At 46.6% G+C, this 14,991-nt stretch overlaps 2 protein-coding genes across 2 annotated transcripts; one reads left to right on the plus strand and one right to left on the minus strand.

Annotated features, from left to right (window-relative positions):
* Positions 1–454: 454 nt before the first annotated feature.
* Positions 455–5,287, plus strand: LOC136056116 (NACHT, LRR and PYD domains-containing protein 1a allele 5-like). The gene is made up of 11 exons (XM_065748125.1): positions 455–501; positions 599–642; positions 756–805; positions 1,195–1,415; positions 1,491–1,741; positions 2,378–2,512; positions 2,836–2,974; positions 3,498–3,551; positions 3,670–3,753; positions 4,374–4,646; positions 5,208–5,287. The coding sequence occupies exons 4-11, from the start codon at positions 1,196–1,198 to the stop codon at positions 5,222–5,224; spliced, it is 1,173 nt and encodes a 390-aa protein (XP_065604197.1). The 5' UTR covers positions 455–501; positions 599–642; positions 756–805; position 1,195; the 3' UTR covers positions 5,225–5,287.
* Positions 5,288–7,958: 2,671 nt separating this feature from the next.
* IL12A (interleukin 12A) lies at positions 7,959–9,926 on the minus strand. The gene is made up of 5 exons (XM_065748572.1): positions 9,732–9,926; positions 8,829–8,936; positions 8,690–8,731; positions 8,495–8,599; positions 7,959–8,129 (listed from the first exon to the last, which is right to left on the minus strand). The coding sequence occupies exons 1-5, from the start codon at positions 9,924–9,926 to the stop codon at positions 7,959–7,961; spliced, it is 621 nt and encodes a 206-aa protein (XP_065604644.1).
* Between the last annotated feature and the right edge of the window lie 5,065 nt (positions 9,927–14,991).

Consider the following 14,991-nt stretch of genomic DNA (forward strand, 5'->3'; position numbering starts at 1 on the left):
CGGGTGGATCTTCCCCTCTGTGTTGAAAAATTCCCAGTACTATGGGCAGGTTTGGAGCCTTTGGCAGATCCCACGTCCTGGCACCCAGCTTAATCCCCAGGCTGTGTGAAGCTGGCACAGGCACTGTAGTCCTGAGAATACTCTCCTTAGTAATCCTTTGTTAAAACAGGGGAATGAAATGGGTGGGTTATCCCTGCGAAGCATGCTGCCTGCAGGCTCTGGGACGTATCTGCTGCACAGTGCAGCACTGCACACCCCCACGGACAGAAGCAGTGCAAACACTGCAAATCCCACGCAGCTGGGATGGGGCAGAGCCTGGAGCAGAGACGACCGTCTGCATTCTGTCCCTATTGTCCTTTCGCTTGTGTAAAAGCCACAGGTGCCCCTTCTCAGTGCGATCTTTTGCTATTAGCGAGTATTAACGGGAGCTTTTAACGCTTCTTTGTGTAGAGGAAGAACAAGAAAAGAAAGAATCACAGCCAATCTGCAATGACTCAGATGGTAAGAGATCTCTGAAGGTGGTTTTGTTTTGTTTTGTTTTCCCTGAGCATTTAATTACTTTGGTTTTAATGAGCTGATTTTCCTGTTTTCTCGCTAGGAGCAGACTACCTGCCCCACTGTGAGCACTGCAGAAAAGAAAATGTAGGTTTGGAAAGAGAAACCCCACACGTTTTGCATGAGAAAATCTGCAAATCGTAATGCTACTTTCTCACTAGCTTCTTATATACCTATTTTTATTCTATTTGTTTTTCTAGGTTCAGAGGGAGCAGGTGACCCCTAGGAAACTTTGTGGAGGACAATATTTGTATGTTTGTACTTTTTTTTTTTTGTTTTAATGGATATACATTCATGTTTAGTGGCTATACATTTATGGTGTTCCCATCAATATACTTCTTTCAAGTTAAGTGAGGAAAAAAGGTTGCTGCACAAATACTTTTATAGTAATAGAATCATAGGGGTTGGAAGGGACCTCAAGAGATTGAGTCCAACACCCCTACCAAAGCAGGTTCCCTATACCAGGTAAAAAATAAAGATGCTTCAAAATCTTTAAAAATAAGCAGTTTATGCCAGCTGCCTATAGATCCTTGTCTGACAGCAATCAGGGTGGCCTCCTGTTCATCTTGTTGCAATAATTAATAATTGTGATTAAAATATCAGTCGTTCATTACTGACTGTGCGGATCTGTCCGGGTAGGATGAAACTGGACTCGGAAGGCACATATGAGTGCAGTGTCACCGGCCTGATTTTTGAGGTGACCAAGGCAGTCACCATCAACTACTCCCTGCTGTCCTGGAGCAAGTACGCCGGGCTGGTAGAGCCACCATGGGTGGTGGGCGGGCCGCTCTTCGATGTGCGCTGCGAGTTGCCTTCCGCCCTCACCTCCATCGCCTTCCCGCACTCCCTCTGCCTCGGCGGTGAGTACTGTCGTGCGGTGGGCACGCACGGGACCACGCTGCAGGCACTGACATTGCCTCCACGTGTCCCCACAGATGGTGGCTCCCATCCGGCCTTCAAGGTGCTGCACATCAAGGGTGCGGGTGCGGCCATCGAGCCGTCCACGGACTTCTCAGCCTCACACGTGCGCTGGCTGGTCAGCTCGCTGTCGCCCGTCGGGCCGCTCATCCGCAGCGAGGAGCCCCTGCTCTACCACGGGGCCGTCATCCTCTACAAGGCCATCAATGATGACCCCTCCTTGCTGTTCCGGGTCTACGTGGCGACGAACAACGACTCCTTCATCAAGGTTGGGTTCTCTGTGGCAGGTGTTGTCTCAATGTAGTCTGAATATGAAGGGAAGAATTTGATATGAAAGTAGCTGTACTGTCCCACCTGCTTGTTCACACGTTGCTATGAGAAGTATGAAGAATACATCAGAAACCTGTTTGCCCCCAAAATCAGGGAAAAGGTTCTCCACCAGAGAGCAGTGGGCACTGAAATTGCCAGAACAAGAAGCATTTGGACACTGGTCTTAAATATAGGGTTTGGCTTTGTGTGGTTGTACGCAGAGCCAGAAGTTAGACTCAATTATCCTTGTGAGTCCAAGGGGATATTCTTGGAAAAGTCACAGAGCTCAGGACTTGCAACCTCCCCCCAATCCTCTCCTAGTCCAATATGGGAAGGGGTAGCAGCTAACAACACCTCCCTTCAGGTTGTGAAGCCCTTCTGGTTTCACTGATGTAGCATAACTCTCTACTTTTTGAGGAATCTTCATTATCCTCACAAGTCATGTGCTCAGTATGGAGCATTTTGTAAGGTTTGCTTTGTGGCCTTCTCTAGGGATGGGTAGAGAAGGACACAAGGAGCTGTGAGGAGCAGTGAAGGTTGTAAATATTAGTTCCTTTACTGACAGGACTAACAGATCGTGTTTTTAATATTTCAGGATATATCAAGAGCAGTAAAACATTCCAAAAAGAAATTCATTAAAATTGACAAGCCCCCTGTGTGCCAGAAATTACTACAGAATGGAAAGAGATATAGATTAATTTGTGAACCAGAAGCTGAAATAAATCCAGAGGTAAGTACTCCGTGTTAACCATCATTTTGTGTATCACAACTTGAGCTGAAACATTACAGGAAATATTTTCCCTTTGCATTCCTGCTGAGTGCAGGGCATGCACTGGCTTTAAAGACAGTTCTCACATTCATTTGGCATCACTGCAGAAAGCATTTGCCTCTTAGAAACCTTAAACTTGGGGGTGAAATCTTTTGACTGTCGAAGTCGATGGCAAAACATTGGGTAGACTGGAGTTTGGTTCATATCTGTGCCACCATCCGTGTCCCTCCTGATCCATATATATTCAGATGGAAGTTTGTTTTAAAAATATTGTTGTTTTACAGGAAATTGAATTTGTTGATGGATCTCTTTTGAAACTGAAGAGTTACATTGAGGTCTATTTTGAGAAACCTGATGACTTCACCTTATCTTTGGTTGAACTGGACTCTGATGCAGTTGTATGGAAGGCAAAACTAAGAGAGAGTAAGTGTGTTGTGCTTTGACTAGCAGCTTGCTCCAGCTGAAAAGAAGCATGAGTTGGGGTATAGTGCAGCCTGTAGATGAAATTCTTTAAATACTTTAATTTACTTGCAAGATTTGGAACTGGAAGTGATAGCATGCAAAGAAAAGTGATCCACGGGGTCTCATACTGAATATTGTAATCATAATCTTCCCTGGCCCCACTGTGTATCACAGATGGGGTGACATGCAAAGCAGTGCCTTCATCCTTCTTGGTGCAGGGATCTGGGCGCCCACCACCACTGTGGGGCTTTGAGAACAAACCCTGCCTCTGGCAAAGCATTGCAGGTTGGGATGAGAAGGTATTCTGCTGCAGTTATTACTAGGTGGCGTATCAGATAAAATGGGCAAAATTATCTTATTCTTTTAGATCTCAGCTGAGGAACAAGAATCCACTTGTTTCCACGTGTGCGAACGGTCGGGTGTAGGGCACAGCCATGGGAATCCCTACCTCACCTGTTGTTTTTCTTTGAAAACTGTTTTCCAGGTGACTGGATACATTATGATCAGAACAAAAATGAGCAAACCAGAATTCCAGGCAGTAAGTGGATTTGAAGTTGATTTGGGGTTGGTTGCTTTCTGTGAGCTCTGGTTGCTGTTGTTGCTCAAGTGATGTGCAGCTGAAATGATTGAGGTGACATCAGTTCTTTGCTCCTTAGGTGTCAAAAGGCGGAAATCAACCAACAGCTTTTCTGAAGAAGAGAAACACTGCAGCAAAAAGCAAAGGTCTAACAGTTATACAGGTTAGCATCTCTGTATTGTTTAAAATGCTAGATTTGGGTGTAAGCAAAAATAAGCTCATAGGTATTTTATTGATGGGAGCGTGTAGCCACCAGAGGGAGAGCTTTCATTGTTCAAAACTTCTGTTTGCAAGTAAATGCTGACAGAAGAAAGGAAAAGTGTTCAGTCTGAGCCTTCTTAGCTACTATAATTTTAGGAAAAACAAACAGCCTTGTGGAACACCCATAGCTTTTGAGGGAAGTGGTCTTCTGAGTGGGTCAGGTGAAAGTGAGTGCCTTATTATCCATTCTCAAATCTCTGTGCTTGTTAGTATAACATACTGAGGGAGATTTGTGTTCATACTGTTCTTCTGTGTTTGTAAAAGGGGGGGGAAAAACAAAGAGAAGCAAGCCTTTCCAGCAGTCTGTGTGAACTCAAAAGCTGGCATCGTTCTGAGCTGGTCTTCATAGTTCTTCAGGTGATCTTCTGCAGTGTTTGGCTGCAGACAGTCCAGTTTTGACTGCCTGGCTAATAAGATCCCCGTTGTTATACGTCTCCTGCACAGAATCAATACTGTCATTAAATTAAAAGTCTTAATCAGAAGAGCAATGTTAGACCTGATTTTTGCTCTGTGTCTTTTCAGATGGAATTAAAACCAGATGCTTGCTAACTGATCAACAGCTGATGGTAGTAGCAAAGCTGTTTGGTGTAGAGTGGAAAGAAATTGCCATTGAATGTCTTCAGATGGAAATGAAAGACATCCAGCAGATTCAAGCAAACGAAGAGGAAGTCAATATCCAGAAATTTCTGATGTTAAGCAAGTGGAGAGAAAGAGAACAAAGCAACGGAACTGCACAAGCCTTGTGCAACAGGCTCCGTGAGAAAGTGTCGTATGAAATAGTGCAAACACTAGAAGGTAACAGCTTGTATTCATGCAATTACATCACTGTTTCAGATGTGCTTTAAGAGTGCCTGTCAGAGTTTACCAAATACCCAGTAAGCATTTTCTTGTGTAGCTCAAAATTGTTTCCCTTCTAATATTAATAATGTTTTTTCTTGTGACATTTTCATACTTCCCTTCAGAAAACGATATTATAAAATGAGTAATATTTTTCTCCTGCCTACATTCAGAGTATTTGACCATGACCTTATCCTCATGAATGGACTAATGGGCATTATATTATATCTTGGTCTTTGTAAGGGAGTCCAAAGGAGAAATAAGAACTCCAAAGAAATAATAATGAACAAGTAGTGCCTTTGGAACCCACTTTACTAAATTTCCTTACCACTTTACTCTCCATAAAAGCAAACTGGTTTCAAAGCAAGGACCACTGCTGACATCCTCTCATTCCTCTGACGCTTGCAGACTCGTGTTACTGCCCTGCCCCTGCTGTAGGTTTTTGTAAACTTATTCAACGTTGTAATAACCTCTAGAGATGAAATAATTGTGTGTGCTTGTGCCTGCTCATTTCCCCAGGCTTCTTGGCTGAGTGATGAGTTGGAGAAGCTGATGAGAAGCTCAGGAACTTTCCCCACCCAAATGGTTAAACTTTTCAGGCTATTTTCCTGGGATTTCATTGTGATGAAGATCCAAATCGTAATCAGTCAGCGGAAAGTTTAGAGTGTCTTCAAAAGAAATGTGAATGGAATTTTGCACCTACATAAGTGTAAGTAACATTTTGGGAGTCATTACTCATGCGTTTGGATACCAATCATTGCAGCTGGTGAGTCAGGATGGAAGTGTCAGGCTTCACATGCCCAAAACTGAAAGCTGCCGCTGAATCTTGTCCTGTTTGAGCCAATCCTAAAAGACAGCGAGCGCTGGGAGATATTCGTTTACCTTCATCAGGTACATGACTGTTATCTTCAATCATTTTTATTTGAATCAGGGAAAGACACGGGAGAAAAGTTGTATCAAAACTTTCATCCCCTTAAAATAATGAAACTGTCAGAATCATGAGGTACATTGCATTTCTCAGAGATGCCTGAGATCAGGGAAGAAACTCCTTAAACTTGCAGATAAACTCCTTTGTAGAATCACTGTTCGTACACAACCACTATGTGTGTATATATATCTTTGCACTCAGTCTTTGTTGAGCTGTGGTTCTGTTTTCTTAAACCCGAAGACCTCTTTCACAGTAGCACCACTGAGAACTGCAGGCAGCTTTGAACCTTCTGTGGGATTTTCTCCTCTCTGTACAATCTGTCTCAATTTTTATGAGATTTTTTTTAATGTTGTTTAATTTTTTTTGTACTATGAACTTTTTTATACTTTTTTTTTACGTGATTAATTTTAACTTGAATAGAAGGGGGGTAGGGGGGCTTCAGGTAAAATAGAGAACATCAGGACCTCTGAGAAGGTTGTTACCCTGAGGGCAACACATGGTTCTTTTCATCATCTCCTGCTGTGTATGTTTATAAAAAAAAAAAAGCAAACATGCTTTTTAAATACAAGGATTAAAAAGAGAACATTTTTGCCATTTATGTGTCATTTTTTAATGTGGTTTATTTTTAGATTCTAGCTGTCTGCTGAGATACAGCTCTGAACAACTCTGCTGGTTGTATGTCACAAGCCATCTTCTTCACCCCTTTGTGCTCTCCTCTGTTGTCAAATGCTGTTTCTGGTCAAGCCTTTTCCTGGGGGTGTGTTCATCCCTTGTGGGTTCTTCTGCTGGTGTGGGGTTTAGGGAATACATGCTGGGACACAGGAACACATCCCAGCTGCCCTTGCCTCTTCTCTCTGTGGCAAGCAAACAGGAATTGCCATTGCCCAGAGGAGCTGGGGGTGCTTAGGGCTGGCCATGGCGTGAGGTTGGAATGGGATGTGCTTTAAGGTCCCTTCCAACCTGAGTCATTCCTCTCTGCTGCAGCTGGGGCAGTGCTGGTGTCCCCATCCCTCCAGGCAGGCTCCTGCTAGTCAGTGCTTCTCATCAGTGTTGAAATTTTCAAGTCAGCTGCTGCTTTCTTTCTTTCTGTTTTTGTGGTGAGAGACCCCGTGTCAGCAAGCAAAGGCGTGGTGAGCTTGGAAGAGGGAGTGGGAGGATGCTCAACTCACTGTCTCTCCCTGGGTTTTCAAGTGAAGCCTCAGTTTTTGTTTCAGAATGACAGAGGGCTCTCTTTGTACACTAAGAAAGGGGTTAAGCAGCTGCTGTTCTCCATGTGCAACACCAAGCCACCAGTAATAAAAATGCAGTGTCATGATGCAGTTCTGTCTTATTAGAGAATGAAACCATTTATCTCATAAAAGAGAGCATTAGGGGGATATATTTCCCCAAATATCAGTAATAGTTTTACCAGTAGTGAATGCTCCTAGTGAGTGCAGATTGAGATTGCTTTTGTTGGAGAGTATGATGCCTTACCTTTCTAAACTCACTTCCCAACTTGTTACTTCCCATCTTGTTAATGTCTCCTGAATTACAGTGCTGAGAAAATAGCTTCTTGGCATGTTCTCAGCAGCAGGGGTGAAGTGTGAGCTGTGGAGCATGGAGGTGAGTTGTCACAGCTTCTTACCAGCAAGAGGCTTTGCTGTCTGCACAGCCAGCTCCAGCCAGTAGTTTTGATGTGGCTCAAACAACAGCAACCACAAAAATAAAAAATAGTTCTGAAGGGGCACTTCTTGCAAAGCTAGCTGATTTTGCTTCTTAACTGGAAGCTTTTGTTCTCAAAATGTGTGTTAGGCAGCACCTGGCAACTTTAACACACCTGCAACAAATGTCCTGGAGAGTCAAAGCAGCAACGAGCACAGCTGCTGCGAGGAATTAGGGAAAGGGGACATTTGTTCTCTGAAGGTGCTCAGAGCTGCAGGGATGTGGCCCTGAGGGTCATGGGCAGTGGGCATGGTGGGGTGTGCTGCGGTTGCACTTGGGGATCTCAGAGCTCTTTTCCAACCTCAGTGATTCTGTGAATAGAAAGCACATCAGAAGACTGATGGTTGTGATTCTGTCCTATTAATAGGATGGAATAGATGGTGTTCCTTGAGGTATGCTGCTCCTCAAGGAGCAAAAAATAAGTAAGGCCACATGCAGCTTTTGTGTCATCTTGGATTTTATTAGGCAGTGAATAGAATAAATAAGGGATATCATCATCAATAAGTTAGGGTTACTATAAATATCCAGCTCAGAAACTTCCAATTGAATCAATAAAACACTGAACACAACAGCTGAGCATTGCATGATGTTCTCGGTCCCCAGGCACCTGGCAGGACTGTCCACACTGCTGCGTTTTCTTCTCACAGCTCTGCAGTGAGGGCACTCAGGTAGCCCAGCGTCCTGCCGATGGTGGCAGCACGCAGGCAGAAGGCGTGCAGGGCCCCGCAGAGCCGCATGCGGCCCTGGAAGGAGCTGAGTGCAGTGCTGGGTGTGGGCTGCAGGGTGGCTGGGCTGCTGTGGGGCTGCAGGGCCTGTGGGGGGAAGGGAGATTAATGGGGGGGCAGAATGGAGTGCTCACGGACACATCCCCGCATCTACAAGTGACTCAGCCCTTCTGCACTAAGGCTCTTATTGAACACAGGATTGTTTTACTGATAACCCCAAAGCCTGCTCTGACCCCCTACAGCCATCCCCGGGCTCTTTGGAGATGCTGCACAAAGCATCTTTCTACCAGTGAGCTTTTAACATCTTCCAGTCTTATTCCTAGTTTCTGCTTCTCCTGTCATCCAAGCTCCCAAAGGCAGCTCCCCACTGAGTAACCACACAACAGAGCACTGCTCCTGGAACTCCATTTAAACACAGCAAGAGCAGAAAAGAGCGAGATCGAAGTGCTTACTTGCATCATTTCATCAATGGACGTCAGCACCCGCAGATCCTTGAAGCTCCCCAGCTCTGCCTTGTAGGTTTTCAGGTCCTCGTAGATCCCCTGCAGGCATTTGCTCTGCAAAAATAATTAATAAGAAATGCTGGAACTCATTGCTGAGTGCTTGAAGTGCAAAACAAGGCTTCTTTATAGAAACTTGCAGCTTACCATATCTAATGTAGAGCTTTCCAGTACTGGACAGTTTCCAGGCTGCAAATAGAGAAGAAATGATACACAGTCATTCAGTGAAAACATGTATGGCTGTTTGAGATAACACAGTGCTGAAAGTTGGCTGTTTTGGTTTTACCCCCGGATCCTCAGACGTGCAGGATTTGATTGTGTTGATCTGACTGTTCGTGACGTCTTTGAGATCGACCTCTTCGAGGGTGCATTCAAATCCCAGCATCCCCTGTTTCTGTGTTAAAAAGAGGGGGGAAAAGGTGATCAATTCAGCTTCAGAAAGCAGCAAATGTGCTGTTCAGAAAATGTGGCTGTGCTGAACGTAAAGGATCTCCTAGAAAGTGAAAAAAAAGAAAATACAGAGGTGGTGCTCAGGGATCTATGGCAACTTTAGGAAACTCTTTAGTGGTTTTCCTTTGCGCTTCTCTGAGATGAAGCTTGCAGCTCTAGGACTTCAGCAGAGACTCTCATCTTGATGCTGTTGCCAGGGGATCTAGGGGCAGAAGGGCTCTGTAACAGCAAAGCCAGGGCACCAGCACACAGTAAGCTTGGGAGCAGGTGTTTCTGGAGTCAGTTCTGCAGAGGTGTTGGAGAAAGAGGTGCTCAAAAGTGAACAGTCCAATTAGTCACTGCTGTGCTGCAATGGATGAGAGCTGAGGGACACCTGTGCAAACCCAGGTGCTGGTGATTGGATGGGAGGGCACTACCAGCCATTACAGTCCTGCTGGGTGTTCAGAAGGAGCACTCCCTGAGCTCAGTAGCCATGTTCTCTCCCGTTTGGGATCTATCTCTGACATTTTGCCAGCCTGGATAGCATCAGAAACACATCCCCATCATCCTGGATACCTTTGCCAACACATCATCTGCGTGGGCACCATCTCATCTCCTGCTTGGTTAGGTATGTACCATCCCCATCCCACACACCATCCTGGGCACCACCCCCAACCCATCATACACCTGGACACGTACCATCCCCACCATCCTATGCAGCAACCCTTCCACCCAGGGCACCATCCCTCCCCTCTCATACCTGCACCTGCAGGAGAGCATCGCTGGCAGCAGCCAGCAATGCCCGGGAGCGGCTGATTCCCTCGCTCAGGCTGCGGATGGGTGGTGGCAGAGCCCAGCTGGGTGGCAGCAGGAGGCAGAGCACAGCCAGCAGCACCCAGCCCCCAGCCCCCAGCCCTGCTGCTCTGTTCCCAGTGTTGGTGCTGCGCTCTGCCATGGCTCTGCCCAAGGGAACCAATGTGGGATCAGTGGCTGCTGCTGGGTCCGTGCTGCTTTTATATTAGTAGAGGAGTAGGAGTTCCCCTTTTTCTTTGTATTGGTGTCTCAGGGAGCTGAGAGCTGGGAATCCCACAGGGCAGCCCGGGGGTCTCGGGGTTGGGAAAGTGTGGGGACAGGAGGGGGTTGGGGCTGCCCTTCCTGCAGTGCTTAAAGGGGATGTACAAAAAGATGGAGAGAGACTTTTTTGAGCTGTCTGACAGCGATAGGACCTTTAAAAGTAAAATAGAGGTGTTCAAAGTATGTGTCTGACACAGTAAATAAGCTTTCCCTTTCTATGCTTCACTGTTGATATCATAATGATGAGATGCCATTGATTGCAGAGCATTGGGTCTGGCTGCTGTGCTCGGGGCACCGAAGATGTGACCATTATTAGCTCATGTTGTACGTGACTGCTGCCCTCCCCACCGAGGCACCAGGGAGAACTTTCCATGAAGTCAGTGGGAGTTTTCCAGTGGACTTAGAAAGCTGCAGGATGAATCAAGGGTTTTCTTTATATCGAATTTTCAGATTCGCTTTATTTTAACGGCCATCTTATTTCCCCTAAGAAACTTGTGATGTGTCAAAAATCTGCTACAACACCACTGTATGATTTTCCAGTCTGATTGTGTTTTCCATTGCTGCTCCTGCTGTTGAGCTTTTTACCTTTTGAATCGCTAAGGCTGGAAAAGACCTCTCAGGTCCTCACCCCACTGTGCCCAGAGCCATGTCCCCAACAGCCACATCCCTGTGATTCTGAGCACCTCCAGGGATGGTGACCCCTCTGCTCCCTGAGCAGATGTGTTGCTCCAAATGATGGTTTACAAATGGCCTCATTTGTGCCGTGTTTGTGATTGAAAGGGCACTTAAAGGAACCCCAATGACAGTGGGTGACAGTGGTGGTGATGCTGATGCTCGGTGGCTGTGCTGGCTTGCTCCCTCCCTTCTTACAAACTGAGCCCCGAAGTCCTGTGTGGAGGTCATGCTGTGCTTGGGTGCATCCTCAATTGGAAAGAGAGGGGTTGTTCGCATGAAGGCCCCATTTCTCATAAATATAATTACATATCATCGTGTAATAATTATGTATGTATCCATAATTGTGCATTAATTATATATATAAAGTAAAGCTGCGATAAATTAAGTCACAGCTACGCTTGGAAGTAGATCACAGCTGCTTAAAGAGATCTAGATAAGAGGGAATGGCTTTAAACTAAAAGATGTGAGATTTAGGTTGGATGTTAGGAAGAATTTCTTTACCCAGAGGCGGTGGGGCCCTGGCACTGCTGCCCACCCCAGAGGGTGCTCAGGACTGGGCTGGATGGGGCTGGGGGTGTGAACAGATGATCCTTAAGGCCCCTTCCACCCCAGTCTGTTCTGTATGATCCACAAAGTGCCGCGGTGAGGAGTCCTTGCGTCAATAATTTGTGCCCTTCTCCCAGCTCTGAGAAAACATGGAGGGTTTCTGTCATGGACAGTTCATTTTATTTTGCTCACGGGTAATTTATGTGGAAGATTCCTATTCAGATAGCTGAACCCCATAGCCCCACTGGTGGAGGAGCTGTGTGCACCAGGTGCTCCTGGTGCATTTGCACAAGTGGCTTCAGGTGCGTGAGGGGGAGGGCTGTTCTGTGGGCAGGCTGGAAAACAGAAAGGTCTTGTACACATCGAGCACGGGCTCCTGAGTGGTCTTGTCCTTTCAGGGGTAAATATAGATGTGAATAAAGGGACGGGATGGAGCTGACACCTGGGGCAGCCCCGACACCCACATCTGGCTGCTGCCTGGAAATGCCTGCTGCTGGCGGCCCGAGCAATCCGCATGAAACTCTGCAATTCCCTTTTTTATAAACTTGCTGTGTATTTCGCTTTTCTTCTGAAGATGCACTCCTTCCCCTAAAGTGCTGCTGTTAGGAACCCAGGGGCGAGGTGAGCAGCTGTCCCTACTGCCTGCCTGCCTGGCCATAGGGCCAGCAGAGCCCCAGGTGAGCTCAGCACCTCTGGCAAAGGATCTGGCAGCACGAGACTGGTGCTGAGCACCACGAGGAGGGCCCAGCTCCCAGCCTGGCTATGGGGTCCTGCGTGCGTGGCTTTCATTTTGCTTTACTATAAGGAGGAAGAGAAACTCCTGGTGCTGGGCTGGCTCCTGCAGGGAAGTGAGCTCCGACTGTAAGCCCTGACAGTGGCTTTTCCTTGGGGATGCCCTCTGAGCTCTTCCCTCGGGACCCCGCAGCACGTAGCTCTCCCCATCCCTGCTGTCCTTTCCCTTTGAGCAATGGAGGGATGAAATCCAAAGGGTGTGTGTGAGCTCAGCTTCAGCTCTCCACGCTTTCCCCAGTGCTCAGGGAGATGCTGTGCAGAATGTGCTGCTCAGGGAGTGCAAAGAAAAGGGAGAAAAAAAGGGGAACCCATGAGCACAATGTGCTTGGCAGAAAGTATCTGGCTTATAAAGCACATCCCTGCCTGAAGGGCTGCTTGATTTTCACCGGGAAGTTACTGCTGTGGCTGTCTCAAACATAATGTTGGTCAGTTGGTTTTTTTTTGTTGTTTTTTTTGTTTGTTTGTTTTTTCCCTGTTATTGTGTGTACCACTGAATGCTTTCAAGCACAGGTGAGTTTGAGTCCAAGAGACAGAAAGAAAATAAATAAATAAATAACAACTTTATTTTGACTTCAGATGGAGGCAGGGAAGGAGAAGGCAGCGGGTTGTCCACTTCTGTCAGGGCGTGGGGAGGAGAGAGCAGGAGAGGGCTGGGACAGGGCTGGGTCCTTACCTGCACAACTATTACTATAGTATTAAAGGAAAACACTATAACCCACCATGGCACTGCTGCCTGGAGAGCTGGGGGTGCCCCATTCCTTGGGGGTGCTCAGGGCTGGGCAGGATGGGATGCTGGGCAGCCTGAGCTGTGGGGGTTACCCAGCCCATGGCAGGGAATTGGAAGCAGATGACCTTTGAGGTCCCTTCCTCCCTAAGCCATTCTTGGGGTGTATGTCAACAGCTACAAAGCAGGCTCTGAAACTGTTTCCCACTCCAAGGTGCTGATGCCCAAGGGAACACAGCGATGGCACAGAGACTCTCACAGGGCAGAAACAAATGGTGGCCACGCAGCATCCACCTGCTTTCAACACACATGGAATTAAACAAATTGCATTAAGTAAGTGGTTTATCACCAGAACTATATTTATTTTATTTTATTTTATTTTATTTTATTTTATTTTATTTTATTTTATTTTATTTTATTTTATTTTATTATTTTATTTTATTTTATTTTATTTTATTTTATTTTATTTTATTTTATTTTATTTTATTTTATTTTATTTTATTTTATTTTATTTTATTTTATTTTATTTATTATTTTATTTTTTCAACAACCACTGCCAGGGATGCTTTCTCCTGCTGGAGCCCGGGGTCTGCGCAGCACTGGGTGTTCCTATGAGCTGTTTTGGGCACACTGGGGTGGGCTGCTGGGTGCCTGTATCTTGGTGGGTGTTACTGCTCTCAGAATAGAAACTGCCTCTCACTGCTCATGTTGATGTCACCCCATGAAATGAAACTGTCTGACCCAGAGCTTCTGGGGAATTTGGCTCCACGGTTATGATACTGATAATGGGATTCCTAAGTGGAACCATGTGAATGATCCATTCATAGAAGGCAAACGTCAAAAACAAAAGCTAAGGCAGAATAAAAGCAAAATATCCCTCAAAGCCCCTGTGCTCCAGAAAAGTCCCCCCCAGGAGAAGGAGGGAGAACAGCAGCAGCTGCTGCCCTCAAGGCCAAAAGAGTGGGACAGCACTGGGGGACAGAAGAAGGCTTCTTGGAGCAGTGCAGAGCTGCCCTGATGTGCAGACTGAGGCAATGCCTTCATCCCCCCCCCCCAGCTTCCCAAGGATGGGGTACATCCCCCAAATGTTGGCACAACCTCAGTGCCAACCTGAGGCACAACCTGAGAGCACCGAGCTCAGAAACCACGCAAGGCTCTTTTCATTCGAAAACATCATTTAATCCATTCATTCCACAGCATTGCCATCGTACACACCTGCACGACACCGGACAGAGATCTAAGATGCAGTTACCCAGAAAGACTCTGTTTTTATTATTGTATTATTAACTTTTTGTTTAGTTAAAAACCAAACCCTTGATGATGGACATGCCGCTGGCCATCCTGGTGCCGGGTGCCTGAGGGTCTGCTCCTTCCAGAGAGTTAAAGGCACTTATCAGTGAGCAGAGCTGCCCACCCCTCCTGCCAAGCAGCTCCACAGTGGGGCTACAAGCTGAGCCCCCCAATCTGCACCCCACAGGCTAGGGGGGGGTTGGCCTCACAGGTGAAAGCACAGAGTAGGAATACAACAGCAGCAGCTAGCTATCACCGCATGCAGGTCACAGCAGCAAGACAACAGGAGATACTGAGAAATGAACACCCCCACTATTATATATATTTATATATATATATATATATATTTTCTGCATAGATTCCAAAAAAAGCAAATTAAAGGAGTGGACTTTCCATTGCAGGTGGGCACTGGGTGCTCCCACCTGAGCCACCCTCTGCTGTCAGAGCAGCACAGCATGACAAAAGAGCCCCAAAGTGCCCCAAAATGCTGCAGGATGCCAAGGCAGCTCCCAGAGCCCGCCCTGCTGCCAAGGGAGGAGGGAAAGGATGACAGTAAGTGTCATTTAAACAAATTACATTCGTGGCTGGGGGTTGGGTGGATGGAATTTGGATGCATCTCATGCTTTGCTGCAGACGCCCTGGATAAGTCGTCAGCTGAGCGCTTTGCCAAGGGGAATCTGTCACTGGGTGAGGGGGGAGATGAAAATGTGGGAAGCAAAGGTCCCCTGCTCCTGGGAGCAGAATGAAGCAAGGACCCAGCACCTGCAGCACAGAGCAGGGCATGGCCAGCAGCATGGGGAGGGGGGCAGCCCCATGGTGGAGGGAGGCTCTGCTATATTGCATACATCTCATATGCTGCTAAAGACTTCTTTTACCATAGGTTTTTCCATTTTTTTTTTTACATTTCTGACACGGATGA

This window comes from Cyrtonyx montezumae, unplaced genomic scaffold (assembly GCF_038088225.1).
Source record: "Cyrtonyx montezumae isolate F1298 unplaced genomic scaffold, pur_monq_1.0 scaffold_5, whole genome shotgun sequence".
NCBI lineage: Eukaryota > Metazoa > Chordata > Aves > Galliformes > Odontophoridae > Cyrtonyx > Cyrtonyx montezumae.